General features: G+C 35.0%; 1 protein-coding gene across 1 annotated transcript in view; it reads right to left on the bottom strand.

Annotated features, from left to right (window-relative positions):
* The window catches only part of LOC145661770 (trypsin I-P1-like), a 118080-nt gene that overhangs the window by 18162 nt on the left and 75678 nt on the right, over nt 1–24240 (bottom strand). Inside the window, exons 6-8 of the mRNA XM_081727105.1 lie at nt 21825–21928; nt 15267–15460; nt 5293–5458 (exon numbers count right to left, since the gene is read on the bottom strand). Coding sequence (XP_081583231.1) covers nt 5293–5458; nt 15267–15460; nt 21825–21928 — 464 coding nt within the window. The remainder of the gene's footprint in view (nt 1–5292; nt 5459–15266; nt 15461–21824; nt 21929–24240) is intronic.

The raw sequence follows: 24240 nt of genomic DNA, 5'->3' as shown, positions 1-24240 counted from the left end.
ATCTCATGGAAAATATGTGGGCAGAAGTGAAGCGTACTCTAAGGGAAAGTTGGCCTGAGGCAGATCCACCAAGAACTCAGGATGACCTGTGGCATCTTGTTTCCGAAGCATGGCTGGAGGTAGGGTAAGGAGATAGATTTGTCACCCATGTAATGGATTCCATGCCCAGAAGAATGGAGCGTGTAATAAATTCAGAAGGGTCTTGGACACAATATTAATGTCCCCGCCTTAACTCCCGAAAACAGCCCTTTTCAGGGCTACCTAAACGCTTCTGAAAATATTTCTAGAAGTAAACCACTCCTTGTATCCGATTTCAGTGCAATTCTACTAACAAAAAAAAACGATAAATCGCTGCATGTTTTGAACTCAAGACCTCTTCATTACCAAGCCCGTACTCTACCAGTGAGCTAACATGAACACGCACCCAAACACGATTTTCAATTGCTGGTATTCGAGGACAATGATGCTCATATACTTTGCAAATGATGTATTCAACTTGGGATATTCCGCAACACACACACACACACACACACATAAACAAAGCGAAACAGAGAGAGAGAGAGATGAATATACAAAAGCATATTCAACGTATTCGAATGAGACTCTAAGTCACGACATTCCGTTCTAATGAGAATTTGTGTTTCTTCCCGTGACGTTAAGGGGATCGGGAAAAGTTATGTGTCTTGAAGCAGGATACGACCTTGGATACTCTGTTTATACACTTTCTATATCCGTAGGAATATATTGTATTTCACGAATGTAAATGACATGCTGTAATGAGAACATTGAGAAGTTACATCTGTATGACAAATAGATGCAAATAAATACACTACATAACTTATTTATTGCTATTAAATGATTTTCCTAACTTGTATTTACATCCTCATATATAATACCGACCTACTGTGAAAATTATCTCAGATGTTATATTTTAAACATAATAATTACTATGTTCTGCAATGATTGTTATATATACACAACTTATGTATTCTAATGTAATTATTTTATATAATTTTTCATGCATTGCGGAAAATATAATTTTAAAAAATGATTAACCTTGACGGGATTCGAACTCTTAACCTTATGAATTGAAATCCGACAGCTTACCAATGAGCTAACACAAGGACTTCTAGCACTATGCTTCTAGCAATGTATAACGGATCTCAAGATAATTATGACATTCATATCCATTACAAACGCTGTTTCTGTTCTACTTTGACTTTTATTTTAGTACTCAGGCGATAATTATATTCTATTTCTTAACTTTGAGCATTCTTTTACATATGGAAAAATTCTTTAACGTATTTAAATGTTCCATTACGTATGGAGAGCTAAATGACAAACAAGCATGTGCTGACATTAAAAAAAAAGGTTTCGAAATATTGTATCATTAAGTATTTCAATCAATGTTGCTTTTTTAAACACTTGGTAACAAGTCTTATTATATTTAAAAGAAGAAAAACACATCTGCAAACTTTTTCCCGATTGCAAAGGCTGGCTTGGAGGTTCGAACCTGGCTTACTTTTTCCCGAAGATACCCGAAGCTGGACTTAGAAAATTTTTGCCTCAAAACACCAATAAAGAATGCGCTCAACCTTTTTGAGACAAGGTGTACCTTTATTATCATTTATTCATTGTGGTCTTTCTGAGAACAAACTAATATTTATAATAATTAATTGTTTAATGTGATTATGAAAGAAATTAATCCCAGACGATTTACGATGGGATTTCATGTGCTTCGGATCCCATGTTAAATTTTCGGTTAATACCTCATATATCTCCCATACTTACAAGGGACAACTCCAAGCCAACCAGGAAACCGATCTTGGCCTACAAAATATTGCATAGTATGTCTAATGGAAGCGGAAAATTATATTAAGATTTACGAACTAAAATTCAGAACTTGCAAATAATAGTATTTTGATCAGTGACGAGGTTTAGTCCTTTTGACGTTTTGAGAAAAAAAATTGAACTTATTTGGCTCTACACGTCATAATAATTCTACACACCAAATTTCAATCCGCACACACTAAATAATCTATTTTCCAAAAGAAATAGAATATAATGTAGGTGTTTTGATTTTATTTTAATTCAAACTTCATATCATTCATGCTCAAATGTCTTAATTGGACTGTTCAACAAATTTGGAAAGGCCAACCTGGAGTCAGAACTCGTTGGAATCGAAGTTTTGCCGAGAATATATATGACAAAACATGATAACATTTTGTATCATACATGTATCGGCAGCGGAACATTGTGTGATATATCATGTATTACCATAAGATTAACATTGTTGCCAACTCAACGTTGCCATTGTTGGCAAGTTGTATTTTTCCAAATAGCACTATCACTATCAAATAGCAAATAGCACTACATCAGACTATCTACGTATATCAAATCTACATGTAAACGAAAACTTACAATACAACATATTTCATGCAGCGTTGCAAACTACTGACGTTACAGTATCACAAATATTGAAAAACAACCAAAGTTTGGAAGTTCTACAACAATAATATTGCAAGTGAAACGTACGCAATAATACACGTTCAAACCTGTAATATACGCAATAATACCTTAATGTTGAATACTACTGTCATCATATGACATATTTTGAACTAGTTTAAATAAAGTCAGAATAATCAAAAATTTGACTTTTTTCAAAGGAATTTCTTTCTAAAATATATTAAATAAGAATCACATTCAATTACCTACATACTTTTCATTAGAAATAAAGATGTGAATGCTGTTTATAGCAATTTGATATCTCAAATCGTTCGAGAGATATTAGAGGGAGGGTAAAACTTGATATATTGCTTGAAATGGCGTATTTTTCGTAACATTTTAAAACAATTTCTTATTTACTCTGCTTCTAGAATATTACAAAAATACCTTTTGGTAGGTGTATTTATAAGGAGTACTTGGAACTACATAATTTTAAGCTGTTTTGCAAGCTTCGACAGTTTTTATCATATCTCCAGAATAGTTCAATCGAATTGTTGTAAATGTCATTATGATCTTCACATTTATTGAAAATCATCTGTGTAACTGGATGAAGTACTTACGTAGACGATCTTTTGAAAGGAACGTAAAATGTTCAATACTTTGTAACTTAGTTGGCATCCATTCGAAATCCATCAGATTACGGCCAAAGCAGTAGATATTAAAATATTTGGATGGGCATTGCCTCATCTTCTCACTTGCGTTATTACTGGGGTAGTGGTCACCAAAATTTTGATGATTGTACTCGTAGCAGATGATTTTTAGAGACCTTATTATGAAGCTGAATAATAAGTGTAACATTGCAAGTTTTTATTTAGCATACAGATTTGAAATATGTAATATCATGAGAAATTGTCATTTGAAAAAATATAACTATGTTGGGTAGGCTACTTTGTTAATCTTGTGGTATCACAAAGTATGTGACACAATGTCCCTCGTCCGATATTTACATGGTGCACAATTTCATTGTTTTTGCCCATTAGTTCAATGTCACAAGGGTGTATCAAGATAAATGGTCCACCCTGATAAACATACATTTTCAGATCTTTTATTTATATCTGCTTGTCTTGATTAGTCTGTGTACTACATTTCAACATCGCAAAGTAAAAGATGAAAAGATACAAAGGCGTCATAATAATGATCCCCATGAAAAATTAGAGACTTTGAGCCTTCTGACTTTTAATCGAGTTTTGACTAATGGACTGTATATTCGAATTAAGTAATACAATGTCCCATTGCCCCATCACTTCAGAACTAATTAAACATACTGTAATAGAACGTAGAGCGACCTCTCTAAAGGGGTCACCTTACCCATACGACTGCCCGAAGCTTATTTCGGTAGGCTTCAAGAGAGCAGGTCTGGCAACTCTCTGGTAAGGTAGGTCTGGTAAGTCTCTTCCTTGGCGCGTTTTAGATTTCTTTTGAGAAGATTGTTGATGAATATATTGAATGGCTCGGGAGAAACATAATGGTATATCAAATGTTCTACCTTCCAAGTAAGCTTAAAACAAAATTCAATATCCCTATGCAATTCAGCACAATGACACATATTAAACAAACTTCTCTTGTCATACGTAGGTATATCACGGAAATCAAAGTACATAGATTTTGTTCTATGGTTCAAGCCCAACCCTTTCCATCTAATAACTCAATTACATAACAAGCTGCACTTACCAATATGTTTGTCCGAATCGCTTGTTTATTCATCGGCGTAAGATGGGGCGAATTGAATCTCATTACGTCATTGAATCTCATACCCTATACGTTTGCGTAGTTCTCCCCAAGGAAATTTCAATTGTTATTTGTGATATCAAGATGGCCTTTTCATTGAGTCCATGGTTACAATATTCACTACTAATGAGATATTTTGTTTACTCTTTTTGTAATGTTTAACTTTGCACAGAGATTTAATGCTGTGATAGCCACATTTGTAGTTGGTTATGATATTTTCTGGCTCTACGTTGCACCGGATGACGTCTTCTAAGATTCGAGTATCACAATATTTTATTACTTGATGGAAGATCCTTCTGGAGCCTCTCTCGTACCCAGCGACTGCCCAGTATGATTAGCTTTTCATAGTTCTGCCTTTTATTATCTTTCCTTTTGTTCAAATGACACTCATCAATTTCCATTATGCCCTTTATCTTTTATTTCTGATTTGACTTCCGAAATAATTCTCAACCAAAAATTGGATTGAACTAAATATTGCATACATTCAAATTAAATTTAATGAATTCTTTGATACAATGTGTGATAGGAAATAGTATCATGTCTAATCGTCTTTATAACAAAATTTATAGTATTATACAATAAGTATTAGAAAGTAAACAATAGAGTTCTCGGGGAAGATTCATGTAGTTCGTATCTCTCGCTAAGATGTACGTCCAGGTCTCGCATAGCGTCGCTGCTGAAAAGAGACACTAAACACAAATCTAATCCAAGCCAATAAATATTTAAAAGTGTATATGTTAGTGTGGCATATGATCTGAACAGGCACATCTGTTATTTTTTCTAATAATCAGTTTTCTATTGTCCTTATTAAACTTTGTATTGAGGCAAGATTTAATTGAAGCAATTTATTCGTTGGTTTGATTCCTTAAGAATGATTGTTTCATTATTGTAACATCACAGAACCTAAAACCTAAAATAAAAGCTCACCACATCACGTAAATCTGTCGGTATTTATGAATTACAATACTTTATTACAAACAGAGTTTCTCTATCTTAGCAATATATTTCAATATTTAACATTTATTGTATATTTGTCTATTTACAATTTGTGTTACGTACCTTTTGGAATTGATGTTATGTTGTGAATCCAGTCTCCGAAATATGTTACGTTTGTATAAACACTGGCCGCTTTCTCCGGAGCACATGCTTTTCTAGCAAATGAGGCCACTCCTACAAGAACATTACCATTTTCCATAGGACAAACCAAAGGACCGCCGGAATCTCCCTGAAAATCAAGAATAATATCATTCAGAACATGAACCTCAACTAAAGCCTGAATATGTGCAAATTACACTAACACAAGTAAAACTATAGGAGTAAGAGTTCAAATATACAGGAGACTTGTCGTGAACAATCTGTACAATTTGTTGTAATATGTCGCCAACAAAACAATTTAGGTGTTTGAATGCTCCATTTCCATTACTTGAGCTTCAGTACGTATTTGAAGCGTCCAAACATCTGCACAGATATGCATTTCAATCAAAATTTAACATTTTCCGCAACGACAGAAATTGGCAGAAGTGAAACAGGGTTTTGTTATAGAATGGATCATGCACGAACCATTTCCCCATTATAAGATAATTTCTCTTTAGTTTTGAACGTGCTTTCCGATGGACACTATCAATCACATTATAACTCGTTGTAGGTATATCATTTTATTTCATTATGTATTGGATATGAGAGGAAAAACACACTAAACATACGTAGTTGAAAATGATTAGAAAATGACTGAACAAAACTGAAGTCATCTAATTGAGAATAGTTGAAAGAAATAAATTTTCAGTTTTTTGTCTGCAATCATTTACGTACCCCAATTCCCTTTCATTCTTATCATTTGGTTCCCTGTTTTCTTCTACACAAAAGCTCTTGGTTGTTAATTGGGTATATATTTAAATTGACATTGAAGCTTGTTGAAAACTTTGGATATTGTGAGACTTAAACATGGAGTTTCTGGATGCAAGTTCAACGAAGTAACCATTACCTACCTTAATAAGTCACTTCATATTCCACAAAACCTGTTAAACTTCTTTCATGTAAGACGAGATTAGGTACTGAAGCTTGCGTAAAGAGACATTCGTCACATAAGTGACTTTGTGAGTTTTGGGATCTCTTTATTTTGTCCTATAACACAGTAGCAAGTTACATAGACATTTCTCAATGAGAAAAATATCGCGAAACGTTCCTCAATTTGGCATTGCCTCACAGATTTTAAGATTAGTCACACTATTTTATAGTGTTTCCCACCTTAATTAACTTCTACTTTTGAAAGGATAAAATATGATATTTTGAATTTCTTAAATGGTATCAGGCCTGTTCGTTAGGATTCGAAATATTTGTAGGTAAAATATGGAACGGAGACGTTATCTTCCATAACAAGTAGTTTAATTTTCATCTTTACACAAATAACTTGTGGCGTAATAGTAATGCACGAAATTACCAGATATAAAACACGGGTGCAAGCTCCATCGAGTCTCTTACATTCGTCAAGTGTTATTGGTGAGGTAATTGTTTTTGGAGTCCTAGTTTACTATATTAGTAGTAGTAGTAGTAGTCATAGTCGTTTAGTAGAATTAATAGTAACAGTAGTAGTAGTAGTAATGTTATAATAATATTTCATATTATATTCTATTCCAAATTAATACACAATGAAATAAATTCCCATGTTCAGCCGATTTACATATCGAGCCTCCTAATTATTAAATATTTACGATCATTTTAACACGAATCATTTCATGGTTCAGCATTCTCTATTACGACCTACCTAAAGTGTGACTTGTGTGTATGCGCAGTCTGTTTAGCTTCCAATTGTTTTTCAAAAATTCAATCATACCTGATGTAAACTGAAGCTAGTATGAGCAGAAATGAAAGTTGTACAAACGTTAATAGATTTATGACAGAGTAATAAACGGGTATAAATAAAATCTAGTTCTACAAAAAAATGAGTAGTTTATTAATGCATTCTTCATATACAGAGAGTTCCAAAACAACACCTACAACGTTTGGGAGGTGATTCGTGACACCAAAATAACACAAAAAGTATAGGCTGACATGGGTGCACAAATGCTTCCTTTCGGCCTGGTAGCTATGGAGAGAAAGCGCGGTTTGACGTCGTAGTCAAAGGAGAAAGTGCGAGCGGTTGTCCGCTATGAATGTGCACGTGGCATATCGGAAGCAGAAATCCATAACCGCCTCGTAGAAGTCTATGGGCCTGATGTGATGTCGAAACAAATCATGCAGAGATGGTGTTGCCAATTCAGTGAGGGGCAGCAGCAAGTGATGGACACACCGAGACGTGGAAGGACGTGCACGGCCACTACAGACAAAAATGTCAGAATGATGAATGTCATGACTAAAGTGCTTTGGAAGCAATGCTGTAGTCACAGAAGCTGTTCGACGCTTCTTCATTATGCTGAGCCCTGAATTTTTTGAAGCTTAAAGACCGGTATGACAAATGTCTCAATGTACTTGGTACCTAGGTGGAAAAATAGAGGTACGTCTGATCTTTAATGTAACATGCTATTTTTGGTCTTGCATCCCCACTTCTGTTCACAGTCGCCTGGGGAAAACTTATTTTCGACTTCTCCTCGTACTTTTCAGTTGCACCTCGAGTATTGAATACCACGTAAAATGTACTTGAGTAACTCCAAGGCAAGTTGAAATTATATGATTAATTTCTAATATCAAAATAAATATAAAGTAAGTTAATGTGCAACTCAACAATGAGATAATTTCGCGAACACGTTAAGTATGTAGGTTAAGTTTAGTAGAAGAAGATATTTAGGTTAACTTCAAGAAAGGTAAATATTGAGACAGATGAGGACTTCAATATGGATGTACCAGAGCAGGAAATTTCTAGAAAGCATACATAGAATATATTTCATTTTAAATTGTGCTGAAATAATACTAGTAGTAGTTCTCGAGCTGTAATGATCCAGTAAAATTAGTATGTGATAATTTTCCGACGCGTAGAATTCTAATCAAGTTAGTAATTTCCAAAAGTATCAGAAATCCAATAATGGTAGATACATCTAATAGTTTTCAAAATTAAAGTAATTAGCAACATAAGTAGTACTACGTACTATCAAAAGTGTTTAGTTTCAGAAAATTCAGTAACGGTAGAAGCTCGTGGAAATACTCGCTATTCTTTGATATCCGAAGTATTTAGACTTAGATAAAGCATGTTAGCAAAATATTATAAAAGCAATTTCCTAGAAAATGAAGTATATTTTGAAGTATGACAGTTACTTAGCATGCAATTTATTCAAGCATTATTAATTCCCATACTTCATTGTATTTTTAACATACCATCGGATAGAATTCTGTAGGATAAGATGATCAATAAATTAATTTGTCACTTTTATGTTTTCATGAATATTATTTACGTAGGAAATTTTAATAATCATCACTATAGTTCCATAGCCTACATCAAACCATTTAAAAAGTTAAGAATGAACGCAGGTTTGGAAACAAACTGAAATTCAATACTCATTCAATTTGGCTTGCCTTTAAATGCTTCTGATCCGTCAGATGGTACACAGCCAAAAATGATTGTGTGAAAACGATTCAATTTGTCTATCACTGTTAAGATGTTATTTCAAATCTACACCATCGTCTTTCTAAGGGATAATGCATATCTAATAACTGACAGTTGTTATTTTTGCGATATTCAAAGCTTTACGCATTATATTTTATATTTATACCAAGAAACGAACAACGTATTGTTTCGTTCCTTCATTTTTGGATCCTTTGTTACTTTATATGGAGTTAATATTGAATGGATTTATTACTTAAATTTTACTCGAAACCATGAAATTGCATATAGATTGGTATAATTATTGCCCTCTCTGTAGTAAATGGAAGCTACTTACATTTAGATGCATCTTGAATATTTAATAACATGAAGTTTAATGAAATTACATTGAATTAATTGTTGACACACTAATCATGAAATGTTACATTTGAATAGCATGAACTTTGTAATTAAGAAAAGACCTCTCAAAGAGGAATATCTCCGTGCTTAATGAACTTTTTGTTCAATATCTCTTTACATGACTGTTCACATAAAAAATGTAAGTTCCAAACTGAAGGATAAGGATCCTAGCTCGACGATAACCATGATGAATGCTTCGTGCATCTGAAAATTAAACGAGACTGTCCAATCGATATACGAAATCTGACCTCTTGTTTAGTTTTGGGAAGGTTTATATATTTTTCACATCTAACTTTCCACTTGTAAGCTTCCTGTTTCCATACATTATTTTGATACTTTCACTTTCGCTTTCAAACTTTCTGTTTTTAACTTCCTTGAAAGTGAATTTGATTGTAGTTTCTCTGGAAAGTGATACCTCTACATCATATTTACAATAAATCTGTTTTTACTATACATAGGTTTCCGCTAATTTATATCCTAGTATAATATTTCCTGAGTATGTTGATTACAGAAGAAAAATTTACGGGTAAAAAGTACGTGATTTTTAGTAACTTGCAGAAGAATGACTTTTCAGCACTATGGAGAATGTTATTGTTCTTGTCCGTTTTACGTATATTTTCTCTTTACTTTTCCAGATAAAAATGATGACGTCAAAACTTATGAAAGATATGACGTCATAGATAATGACAGTAATCCTGGAACGAGACCATTACTGGTCATGTTAAATCTCAAGTGTAATTGAAAAATTACAAAATAGGAATGTTATACTTCCAGCTGTTGCTAGGCATTCACCGAGACAAACATGGAAAAATCACATAAAGGAATGGTAAAAACTCCGTTCTTGACTGCATTTAAATCTGTATGTGGAGACTTAAGCACTCAATCAGTCAGGGACGAAATTAATGAAAGGAAGACTAAAACCCAATCCAGCAATGTTTTTTTTTTATTTCTCATCTGCATACAGACTATTTCTCCACGCATCGTAGCTTGTAGTAAACAGTGCAAAAAAATACTAACAGAACGTAGACTCCACTACATATGACTGAAATGCACTCCTTCGGAATGCGTAAATTGTAGGCACCCGTTTTGAAGCAGACAGCGAACCGATATCTTTTTATTTTTTTAGTTAGTTAGCTATGGTGTAGCTAGCACAAATTGCACCCTCTTTTTTTCACGTTTACCCATTTAAAGGGTTTTGCCCTTTCTTCGGGTAATTACTTCAAATATGAGTTGTATTGAACTTGAATGTGGTTGGTTTAAGAGATGTACATATATTTAATATTTAGTCATTCATTAAGTACATATACATACAGAGGGGTGATTGAAGGGTGAGAAATAACATATAATGAGGTACAAGCGTAATATAATGGGAGGCCAACTGTGCAACAGTAATATTGTAGAAAAATACATTTATTAGCGTGCCCTCTACACCACGGTCACGGTCACGGTTACGGTCACGGCAATTTTGAGGTTATATATAGAGTATTGGGCCGGAGCCCCTGACTTCATGAGTAATATGGTATAAAGAATATGTCAAGATGTGCTGGTGGTTTGTTGGATGTTACTATTGTTTTGTTAGGTATGGGAGACTACATCTGCAACTGTCGCAGAGTAGCTGATTATGACTTCTTTACCAGTTCTGGAAAGATGTTAAAGGCATGGTGTTCGATGGACGTTCCGCAGAGCGTGTTCGGTACTGATGTTAGCTATAGCTTGATTTATATGTCTGGGTAAAGTACGCCAGAACTTATTGTGGATATGCCGTAGAAAGTCTCTGACAGTGGGTAGCTCTAGATCTTCCAGAATCAGGCTGTTTCGTGTATATCTGTCGCGACCAGTGATTATACAACCAGCTCGAGTTTGCACACTTTCGAGAATTTGTATGTGACTATGTGAAGCATGTTGCCAGGCAGAGCATGCATAAGAGATTGTACCCAGGACTATCATCTTGAAGATGTGAATTCGGACCTCGTGAGAAAGGGAGGTACAGGGCAAGATAAGGTACAGTGCTGAGATTTTTCGTAAAGCTCTCTGTTTTATGTCTCTGATGTGTGCGGCGAACGTTAGACCACGATCTAAAGTTACATCCAAGTATTTGGCGTGCGTATCACGAGGAACGCGTGCGTTCTCATAGTTTAGATTTCGAGGGGAGCGGATGCGTCTCCGACTGTGGACAGCACAGCTTTTGTCTGCATTTATTTTGATTCTCCAACGTCTTGCCCATTCCCGAAAACCTATGAGTTGACGTTGCATGTAGATGTACCACTGTACAAGTGAGCTACTGGTGGTGAAAAAGGCAGTATCATCGGCGCACATTGCAACAAAGCAATATGGTAAGATCGGGATATCTGCTATATACAGATTATATAAAAGCGGTGAAAGTACAGCGTCTTGTGAAACACCTGGTTTATTAGGTCTAGACCTGAATTTAACACCGTCAAAAGACACATGAAATGTTCTGCCAATGAGGTAGGAACGCAATAAATGCAATCTGAAAAACCTTGCGTGTATAGTTTATATAATAGTCCAGCTAACCAGACTTCATTAAAGGTTTTTGAGACATCCAGGTAGACTCAAAGGGTGTGTTGTTTTCTCTTGAAATCCACTGTTAAACGATACACTACTCGCACGAGTTGTGTAGTAGTGCCATGTTGGTCACTAAACCCAAATGGTACAAGCTCTCTAGTAACTACATGGGATTTCAGCCTCCAGAGAAACACACGTTCAAAGAATTTACTCAGGTGTGACAGAAGACTTATCGGCCTATAGTTTTCCGGGAGTTGTGGATTCTTCTCGGGCTTGGGGATGGTGATAATACGAGCTTCCTTCCAGGTCTTCGGGAAATAGCATAATTGAAAGTTGGCATTAAATAAATAGGTTAGGAAGACCAGTAGTTTTCTGGTTGGATGTTTTAGTATCTCAGACCGAATTCTGTCGGGCCCAGATGCTGTCTTTGCAGGGAGACACATGATATGTCTTTCTATTTGTCGAGGTGTAAATAAGGTGATGTCATGTGTGTGGTTTTGTGTATTTATGCTATATAGTGTGCTTCGGATGTGCTATTTGAGATAGGGATCAAGACGTGCTCTGTTAGGCTGGAACTGTTCTTCCAGAGAGTCAACGAAAATATCCGCTTGTGACTGAGGATCTTGAGTTAGTCCTTGTGGTCCTTGAAGGATTCTAGCTCTGGAAGCATTTGTAGCACGCTGAAAGGATTTAGAGTATGTCCAAATTTTCCAATAATTTTCTGTGATATTTCGAAAAGTATCTTCCCTGTACTGTTGATTTTGTGGTTGTGTGAGCATCTTGAGCTTCGCACGCAGTTTATTCCACAATGTTTTGTATGCTGGGTGTAATGTGTGCTGCCATCGGCGTCTAGCCCAACGTTTTAAATGAATATAGATCTGCAGATATAGACTGTCGCATTGACCAGTGTGCGTTAGAGAGACTTTAGTAGTGGAGCTCGCTGCCTCTGCTGTTCGAAGTGCTAATGTGATGTGAGAAACCGCTTGATCGATGTCCTCAATTGTGGTTGGCCGATCTTGTAGATCGTGTTTAGTTTTTGTTTAAATATATCCCAAATCGGTTTCTATTTACTTAAAGATAGGGACAGAATGAACGATACTGCCGTGTGAGACGTAAAAATGAGTGGATCGTGGTCATTCTAAATCTGAGATGACATAAGGATGGATAGTAAAGGATACATCTTAGCAAAGATCGACGTCAGCACATAGTGTTGTCCGCCGAACTTTGAATGATGAGTTGGGTCTGGCGGACCACTGATGATGAAGTTGCACGTGAGGAGATTTTGGTGTAAAACGTTTCCAACAGGAGTAATGGAGTAATGGAGTTCCATTCTCCGTGCTTAGTGTTAAGATCTCCAGCTAATATGACTTTTGGCCCTAAATTACAAATAACATTGAAGTCAGTGGGCTCTAGTTGTGTGCCCGGGAAGCTGTACCCGGTGGCCAATATTAATGGAACGCTTGTAGTTATTAGCTCAACATCAAGTGCCTGCAAAGTACGTAGTATTGTAATCAACCTGATTGGGAATGCCTTTTTAATTATAAGTAGTATTCCTCCTTTCTGTCTGCTGACTCTATCCTGTCGACAGACAATGCAATGGGTAATCGCCAAGTAGTAATCCGAGCACTAAAGTGTATTTTTTGTATAAGCATGACATCAACTCTATGGTCTGTTGTCCCTCAATGAATAAGCATACCATGTCCTACTCATAAACAAGGAGCTTTAATCTTCATTTGTTCCAAGTTTAACATTTCAGTTCCTCCAGGAAACTTTTCCACACCACTCGGGATGCAATGTATCTTAGATTGAACAGGTTTATCTAATGATAAACCTCTGCCGTTTTCTTTAAAAGACCAAGTTTCTAAGCTTCAAAGAAATAAGATTATGTCAGCATTCGCCATACTGGCGAAATCAACAAGGAAGCTGCCTCACCAAATTTTTGCACTGTTCGCTCCGTTCCGTCCAACTGCGAACTTGTACATCGCAAAATTGTCAGTTGAATCACTTTAAAATTAATTTTGCATAAATCTGTTCTGCAGCAGCGTTCTTAACAACTTTATTTTTAAATAATACATGGGCAGCATCTAGCTACTGCTTTCCTGAAAACTGACACCATTCGAGACAAAGAAAATGTGACGTAATAATACGAAGATCGGCTAATGAGCAAATTACGAGATACTTCAAAGAGAAGCAACCAATTATTGATAATTTCGTAAATCTATGTTACTGACGCCAGATGAGACACGACTGAAGATGATGAACTTAAAATTGAGTAATTTTGATGTATTTCTATCAAGGTGGCTGAAACTGGAGAATTTTTATGAATGATATTTTTAAATTAAAATTTGAAGAAAATTTATAGGAGAGGTTTCAGAATGTTTTGAGACAGGAAAGTCGTTCTACTGATGAAAATGAAGAGAAATATGTTTAAAGCTTTGAGAAAGGTGAGAAATCAAGGCAGAAATGAACGAAATACATATATAGAATAAATGCAAAATAAATTCTAAACCTATTCTAAACACTTCTTAACCTAATTCTACCTCTAACATTACCAAAAGAAATAAAGTTAATTATAAAATACATATATTATACTAATAACTGGACAAAAATAAAATTAAATAATACAAGGAAACATTAATAAACTACTAAAAGAAATATGTAATGTACTGGCGGTTTGGGTACAATATCTTGAGAACAGAACCTCGTAGCTATAATCTGGCAAACCACAATGTCACATGTCGAGTACCGTGCCACTCGAAACGTCGTGTGCCAAAATCTGGTGGGACAAAATCTCACCTAGGACAAAACCTCGACGTACAACATCTCGAGGGACAAAACTTCGTCATATCAATTTCTTCAGTGTAGAATGTTCAATATACCGCTGTATATATAAACACTAAAAATAGTACATACAGTTAAACCTCCATTTACATAAACCATAATATGGACAGATTATTACGGTAAGACTATGTGTGTTATTATTGGATAAATGCCTGTTTTCAAAGATTCCCGGATATAGACATTTGCAGTCTTGTCTCCAATACAAAATGTTACTAACATACTATTTTCCCTCCTCATAACGAACAGAAACTATACTCAATTCAAATGCCTTTAGCACAGTAAACTTCGCCTTTCTCCAAGTTAAAAATAAATCTGAGTACAGTATAGAAGACAGAAAATTAATTTCAAATTGTTCGGTTGTTTTCAAGTGATGATGACATAGACAACGCTAATTTGAATGTGAAGAAAAAAAACTCGCAGTCCGCTCTCACCATTTTGAAGTTTTAGCTACACGTGATTTTGCCCACAGGAATTTGGGTGGCGATGTTTCGACCACGAAATTTTATCCCTATACCTTAGTTAATAGAAAGAATAAGGCCATGAAATTCTTCATCCTTTTCAAACAATTTTCCCTTCCATCTACGTGAAAGTCACCTAGGGTTATAATTTTCAAAGTGCACATTCCAAAAGTGAGTGAGGGCAGTTTAAAAATAGATACCTCTTTTGTATTATAAAGTATTCAATATTCATCGATTTTACGGTATAAAACAAATCACAAAGTAAATTTACACATTACCGAACATATTCCAGTTCTCTCCTCTTTTCTGTACACACATATATGGGAGTCGTTAATTTTATACTTGTATATTTTATTACAACTGGATGTTGTTATAACAGGTAGTATGGTATACTGAAGAATAGGAGGATATACTCCCCCACTCTCGTTACCTGCCCTGACATTTCCCCATCCTGGTAAATAACACTCTGTACCTGGGAAGAAAGTTCAGAAGTTTGTTAATTTTATGTATAAAGTACGTATATTGAACAGATATTTAAATATATAATAACAGGCTGTTATTTATTTAGAATTGAAATGTATTGAAAGAAAGAAAAAATACGATTTTCAAATTCCAAATATACACAAGCGTATAGACAATTAAAAGCAGAGGAAAGCTAAACTATTAAGTTATAGTATACTGATACAAAAAGATTTACAAAATAAAAGAAAACAAACAAGAATTTTAGGCATGATCAAAATATGGATCAAAGAGATTGAGATCTTGGCCAAGAATTTTAGGAATGATCGAAAAAATGAATCAAAAGATTGCGATCTTGGCCAATAATTAGTTTTTGGATTGGGGATCACAAAATTTTTGAACGGCCCCTACATCCAGTTTTCATTTTTTAAAAAGGAATAAGCACATCACACTGACTTAAGTGATAGTTTGGATTTGGCCAGATATAAGGCGTATAAGAAAAATTTATTTGAAATATATTGAATCCTTTTATGCACTTTTGGATCAGGAGAAATAAAGTTTTTGAACGGCCCCTAAATTGAGTTTTCTTATTTTTTACGGAATAAACACATCATATTGAGTTAAGTGATAGCTTGGATTTAGCTATAATATATGTAGTTCTCCACATACAAGTCGTACAAGAAAAATGTTGATTGAAATATAGTATATTGGATATTTTTGTGCATTTTTGGATCAGGACCACAAAATTTTTGAACGAGTAAATCGAGTTTTCGATTTTTTACGGAATAAGCACACCATACTGAGTTAAGTGATAGTTTTGGTTTGGCTACACTATATGTAGTTCTTCAGATATGAGGCCTACAAGAAATATGTTGTATCTTTTGATCCAAAAATAAATTACTCTATCGAAATTCCCAGTACACTTTTACCAACCTCTCTTCTGTATGTAATTTATCTACTTCTATTTCTTATCAATGTTATCATCAAAACTTTTGATTATTAACTTCCATTACTTTTACATGTAAAACTTTTATCTCCATAATACTCGTTTTTAACTTTTCTTTCTAGTTCTGTAGCTTTACTTCTATAGTTTCTTTAAAAGTTCTTCAATTCTGTGTTACTTATGTTAGAACTAATCAACTATGTACGTCCCTTTCAGGTATATAAATTGTTAACCCCTTGTTCAGATTTTGGCTTTCAAAATATACTATTTGGGCTCTCAACATCAATTTGTACATTTTTCTATATACAAGTTTTAATATTGCGGATTATAATTTAAATTGTTGAATGTATACAAATGCATTGAAATTCAATTTTCCAAAAACATCTTGTTTAAAAAGTGAGTGGTCGCTACTAGACATACAGCAAATTAGGTTGTCTTGTTTTTAAACTACTATTTACATCAATTTGTTTTGCTTATAAAAGCACTTTCCGATTATTAACTGTTAAGTGTTCGTTGCTTTCTAAAATTACTGGAGAGGTTTCAAGAATTTCGTCGATTGTAATTCTAAACGAAGAAAAAATTCGAGAAAACTGGCAATGTCTTACGTGGCTACCGTAGGTAGGGACTGACTGACTCCTGGGATAAGGAATCAGCCTTTATAAGGACCTTCTCTGAGGCAGAATGAGCGAATGGAGGTCAGGGCACCTTTTTTTTTCTTATGAAAGGAAAGTCTATTAAAAGGCGGATAAACTACAAGATGATCAACGGCATGGAGATGTGGAAAGGAAATGGGAATATACCACATTATCTTTTTCACAGGAGGAAAGAAGGAGGAGAATATGTATTATGATTGTTCTTCCTGGTGAAAAACGCTCCGGAGGTAAAACAGTTCCCAGCTTAGATATCGGGGTGGGACTGCTCCGGTAAGAACCATCATAGGAGAAAATAATAATAACTTTCACTTCAGCATGAGAACTTGGAACGCACGACCTTTATGACGTGTGGATAACTTGAAAATTTACAAGTGGAAATTGATAAATTTAAAGTGAACATAGTGGGCTACACCGAACTGAGATGGTCTAGAAAAAATGAGATAGTATCGGAAAATTACACAATATCGGGAAATAACAAAATGGTATCGCAATAGCAATGAAGAACTAAGTAACAAGGTGCGTAAGCAAAGTTGGAAGTTGCAGTGATCGCTTAATATTTGTAGAACCAAGTAAAAAACCACGAGATACTGTGATAATACAAGTTTATGTGCCAACAACTGAACATGACAATGAAGTCGAAGTAATATATGATGATATTAGTGACATTTACAGCAGCAGAGAAGAGGTAATAGTAAGTGGAGACTTCAACAGGATAGTATGGGAAGGAGCTGCGAATAAGGTGGTGGGGCCATTTGAATTAGGTGGAAGAAATGCGGGATAAAATGCGTATCAAATTCTGTAGATGAAATGATATGGCGGTGACGAATACGTAGTTTAAGAAAAGAAAACAAAGAGATACACCTGGAGAAGTCCACAAGATAAACGCTTCCAAGTCGATTACATTCGTGTCAAGCAATGTTTCAGGAATAGCGTACGAGACGTTAAGACACCACTAGAAGCAGACATTGAGTTCAAAAACAATCACCTTGTGGCGGAAGTGCAAACCTGTTTAAAGTCAATAAAGAAAAAAATAAAAGTTGAAGAAAAATATTGTGCAGTGGAAGATATGGTAGCCAATGTAGAAAATACTTGGGAAAAAGTTAAACAGTTTCTACTTAAGGCACTCCACAATAACATTGTCAGAATGGAAAGACCATTGAGAAAACCATGGAAAACCGAGACGATGCTTAAGAAGGTGGAGCAACACAGAAGAGCGACAAACACACATATCAAAGAATAAAGAAGGATAAATAATGAACTTACAAGAGATAAGGACAAAACCAAACAAAGGTCCGTGGAACAGATATGTGAAGAAATAATGGAACTTGAACGACACAGCAGACATGATCTGATGTATCAAAAAGCATAGGATATACCAGAAAAAGCTAATAAATGTATATGCACTATGGAATCGAAAACCAAAAAGACTTTGTAGTCACTGACGACCAAAGAATCCTGAGAAATTGGTAGGAATACATAAAAGATTTGTATGATCAGAAGAATCGGCCCAAAGATATTGCGATCGAAGCAGAGAAGGAGGCGGGTGATGAAGAAAAGGGGACCCAATATATCGAAAAGTGAAGTAGTATGTCATCAAGGCCATTGGAGATGACAACATACCAGCAGAGTTGCCCAAGCTTTTAGGAGACAATAGTAATAACTTCACTTATTAAGAAGATACCTCAGTGGATAATTGTCAATGTATTTTCTTGATGTTACAATAATTGAATTACTGAAGACAAAGCAAGCAGAGAAGTGCATCCACCACAGAACCATTAACATTATTTCCCACACAAGACAGATTATCTCGCGAATACTGAAGAAGTGGCTAGAAAGTAAAGTAGAAGAGATGCTGGAGTAAGTTCAATTTGATTCCGTAAAAAAAAAAAAAAGGAACCATAGATACTTGCGGGTTGATGAGAATTATATCTGAACGAGATCTTGACGTAAAGGAAAAGTTGTGTTTGTTTATTTATCAATTGGCAAAAGGCTTTCGACGGGGTCAATTGGACCAAACTTTTGAAAATACTTAAAGAAATAAGGGTCAACTGGAGAGACCGATGTCTCATAGAACAACCTGTACATAGCACAACGAGTGAAGTTGCGGTTGAATGAAAGAGAAACAAATGGTGTGAGGATTGAAAGAGAAGTCAATCAAAGTTGTTGTAAGTTGCAGCAATTATTCAACATTTACAGTGAATGTTTAATAAATGAAGCATTAAAAGAAATTGGAGATTTTAAGACTGGAGAGCAGATCATTAACAAGATCAGGTATGCAGATGATACGGTTATTACAGCTTAAACAGAAGAAGACTACAGATCATCAACAAAACAGTTGACACTGAGAGACTATATGGAAGTTAACATTGAAAAATTCAGTGTCATGAGAACATCCCGTGGAAATGCACCGTTTTGTGTTAGAATAGAACAAAGAGAACTTGAAGAGATCGATAAGTTTAAGTATCTGAGAAGTGTTTTGAAGAAAGATACTGCACCAGATAGATATGGAAATTACGTAAGTTTAAGAAGAAATATTTGGCCAGTTTCAAAATGTAATATTAAAGAAAGATAGATAAGACAAAACGGATAGCGAGAGTAATAAATGAAGATGTTCTTAAAACGGATAGGAGACAAGATGACTCTTTTAGCAATCATCCTTCGTAGGGAGGCCAATTCGATTTGGCACATTTTGCAAAGAAAGTGTCTTCTTCATACCGCCATAAGAGAAAAGATGGCAGAAAACCGAGGAATAGGATGAACACAACTGATCAATGATTTGACGTAAAAGAGAGTACTTAGATTGAAATGACTGATATAAAATTTCGTCAAACTAGTTTATATTTTACATAGTTTATTAATGTGCTTAATTTATATTAACCAAATGTAATTTATTCATTTGTGAAATTTCTATTTAATATCTCCAGTTTTTTTTATATATTCAGCCTAACTTTCATTTTTTTAAATTTACTGTAGACAATTTCACATTCCGATATGAATATTCATATCTTCTACATGCAAACTAATGCATATTTTTTGAGTCTGCAGATATTCCTTATTGTTCTTATATAGCTGCAGATACTAGCACATTCAGAAGAATGTTTGGAAGGGCTCCTTTAATTCCCAATATTTTCTTCTGTTCAGAAAACTGCGCGGAGAAAAGGAGAAGGCAAAGAGATAGCGTAGTTTATGTTTTTGCTAGCACAACACACTACATCTTTTCAACATGGGTTTAATGTATTTTTTACATATATACCAGTGATTTGCAACTGATATTCTCTAAGTAACAATTTGCTGCTCATCTTGACAGTAAACCACATGGATAGGAGAAAATGGCAGGTAACCTGGCGTTCACAGAGATTCATTTTTATAAACAAAATAGTGTAGTTCGTAGTGTTGCTAGTACCACACATAATAAAATCTTCTCAACAGTGTGTTAATGTACTATTTACATGAAAAGATTAACGGGAAATTTATACTACACATTTACCACTGAATGTCCTCTGACATAACTATTTTCAGCTCATGTTGTCTTTAAACCACACGGAGAGAAGGAGAAGTCGGGTAACCTAGCGTTCAGAGAGATGCGTTGTGACAAACAAGATAGTGTATTTCATGGATTTACTAGCACAACACACAATAAAATATTTTCAATATTATGTTAATGTACTTTCTACATGAAACGTTTGACGAGAAATTTATACCAGACATTTAACACTAAATGTACAGTCATGTAAAAAATTATTGTCGCATATCTATAACTGTCTTGTTGTGAGAATATAATTTGATAATGATTTTGCAGGGTACTTTAATACTGCTATTATGCGTATAATCGGGAAATGTATATTTGTAGTAAATTTCATGGGAAAAGAAATATAAATATAGAAATTACAATGAGTAAAACAAAATGTTGCTAAGTGGAAAAGAAAGCTTTTTATTTTCGTTTTATTATTCTTATTTACTGGTCTTTTGACATGAAATTTACCACTTGTCGATTATACACATACTAACATTGTAAGAAATACCGGACGAATTCGTTATCAAATTATATTCCTACAACAACATATTTATAGATATGGGACAACCATTTTGGACATGACTGTACTCCGACGCAGCAATTTGTTGCTCATCTTGTCAGTAAACCACATGGAGTGAAGGAAATGGCAGGTAACCTGACGTCCAGAGAGATCCATTGTGACAATCAAGATAGTATAGTTCATGGCTTTTACCAGCACAACACACAAATTTTTAAACCATTGTGTTAATGCATTTTATACGAAAAATTTATACCAGTCATTTGCCACTAAATACTCTCTGACGTAACAATTTTCAGCTCATTTTGTCAATAAACCGCACGGAGGGAAGGAGAAAGCATGTAACCTGGCTTTGAAAAAGAGTAATTGTAATAAACAAGATAGCATACTCAATGGTCTTGCACCACAATGCTCGTGGACGTTTGGGAAGAGATTTTTTTTTTCATTCTCCTACTACCTAACATTCTTTCCTTTGTTTTTATCTTCTCTATCTTCCTCCCCCGATTATAAATGTATTCTTTCTCTTTTACATCATACATTGATCAGATGGAAATTAGTTATTAGACTTTAAAGCCGCCTTTCTCTTTTCAATTTTGTCAATAAATAATACGAAGTGTTCATGTTTACCTTTTGTTCTCAATGTTGAACTATAGTACCATTTAAGTGAAGGTAACAATGCAGAAAATACCACACAAAGCTTTTACTAAATATATAGTAGTATAGAAAACCGAAGTACTACTCACTACTCACAAGATGGGATCTCCTTTGTTCCTAAGGGTGCAGGTGATACATAGCTATTGAATTCGATTGATTCATTCAGTTGTACAAGCGCTATGTCATTTATTCTTTTCTTCCTAAAATAATAAATTTTGCGTTACAAATAAAAAATTATAATTACTTCAGAAATCTATTTTAATGTTAATGCATTAAGTCATAAGCTTGATGTATATTCACTAATGTATGTTACTGAATAACGCTGTTCAGTAACTTTTAAGCCCGTTGGTTGATAATGGAAACTAATTTTCTATTTTGCTTGAAGTCTAATGTAGTATTAATGATCTCATTTTACTAATTTCTTCTTCAAATATCTGGTAGATTGCAATGCGTAAGATATCTGGTTCGATCCTACTCTCGGCAAGAGAGCTTTGTAGTGGGGAAACACAATGTGTATTGACTAACGGTTATCCCGTTTTCCTCCCACTTGCTCCATTCAGCAATATCATCCGTTTAATTATAAACATCTTCCTGAATCTCTGTAATGATCGTGAGGTTTTAAAAAAAAATACCTGAAGAAGTACTGGAGATGTTTGTGTAATATCGTCGGGTCCTATTCTGATTGAACGGAAAGTCCGGCTTATTGATTCTGAACAAGGAGTCAGCCTCTACTTGGTGTTAACGGCCTCCTCGAAGGGTTGGTCAGCGAGCAGTCACGGCACCTTATTGTCCTTCGGAGGGGAAACTGTTCTAGAGGACAGAATAATCAATGGGTGGTCTACGGCGTGAAGATATGGAAAGGAAGTTGGAATAATAACACATTATTTTTCCCAGGAGAAACGAAGCAGGAAGATGATCAAAATGACGGTTCCTCCGAAGTTAAAATTGTCCCCCATTCAGATCTTAGGGTGAGGACTACAATTAGAGAGAATCATCATAGGATAGAATAACTTTCACTTCACCAAAGAAACCTGGAATGTACGAACTGTATGACATGTGGGTAAACGTGAAAAGTTAAAAGAGGAAATGGATAAGTGCAAAGTGAAGCTATTGGGTTTCAGTAAAGTACAATATTTAGAAAATGGTGAAAGAATGCAGAAAACTACATATTATTTATTTTCAGTTTCGTTAAGGCCGCGAATGGTATCGTGAAAGCAATGAGAAATAAAATATCGAGAAGCGTAACGAAAGTGGAATTCTGTAGTGTCAGCTTGATGTTTGTAAAGCTAAATAAAAAACAGTAGATATTGTATTAAGGGTAAAAGCAAACAATTCAGGACATTGAAGGGCAAAAATCATAATGATTCCACCATAACATGCTATACATCAATAGAAAGAGAATGAAGTGTAGTTACATGGTTTGCAGAATTTGTTATGAAATTGTTGTTTATTGTAAAGTAATCAGCTTCTTTGTAACAGAAAGTGTATTAATGTGCTGTTGTGAAATGAAAGGGAAGTGCATAGTTTAGTTATTGTTCCACTGAGCATCTGTGCAATACTTTCACCATTCTTCACAGAAATGTCATCTATGGAACGTTACCTTCCACGCCATAACAGAAATTTTCAGCTCTATGTGGGTAGGCATCGCTGGTAGTAGTGAAATCGAGAAGACCCGTGGTGTTATGTTACGTACGTCACGGAAAAGGGGGTTAAGTTTATCCTGTACAATGAAAAGCGCATGGACAACTTTCATTCGTTAAATTATTCAAATAGATCATACCTTCTAACAGTAGGAATTTACCGCAAACGTTTTTGACATCTGGTTAGCCAATAAAGTATGTGACCAACGAACTGAATGCGTGACGTACGTAACATAACGGTATTTGTTACGTACGTCACGGCAAATAATGTCTAGTCATGCCTGATACTATCCTTCTTTAGTAGTGGAAACAATATACAGTATATTAATTGTTCCTGAATCGAGTAGTATTGTTAGTACAAATGGCAGCACTGCATCGACTGCTGCGTATTCATTAGAGATAGGATTGTCTTAGCGTTGATTCCAGTTATGGTTTGTGTTAAAGTTCACCATTGTCATTTCTTTTCTGCAACTTCCATATATAAATATGGCACCAGTTAGCCCCAGAAGTCCACAACGGAAAACACTAGAGAAGTTAAGTGAAGAAGAAAAAGCAGCAAATCGTGAGAAAGAAAAGCATAGAATGCAGCATTACCGAAAGACAATGTCAGCATCGAAGGCAAAAAGTGCGTCGACAGACAAAAATACGCATGCAGAATTCCGCAGCGAAAGGAACCGAGAAAAATCTGTCCTATCTGGATCGAGTATGGGCTATCAGAATGCTGCTTCGTTAGCATAGCTCTAGAAGAAAACTCAGAGTGGTTAAAAAATAGTGGAGCAGTTTGGCGTGGCACAAAAGAAAACACAACAATGTAAAAGCATCGTACTAAGAAGCAACGCAAAAGCAACCGTAATTAATTTCTACAAGAGTGA

The sequence above is a fragment of the Thermobia domestica genome, chromosome 10, assembly GCF_964235325.1.
Source record: "Thermobia domestica chromosome 10, izTheDome1.hap1.1, whole genome shotgun sequence".
In the NCBI taxonomy this organism is placed as follows: Eukaryota; Metazoa; Arthropoda; class Insecta; order Zygentoma; family Lepismatidae; genus Thermobia; species Thermobia domestica.
Note: the sequence above shows the minus strand (reverse complement) of the source record. Positions and strands in the feature narration are given on the sequence as shown.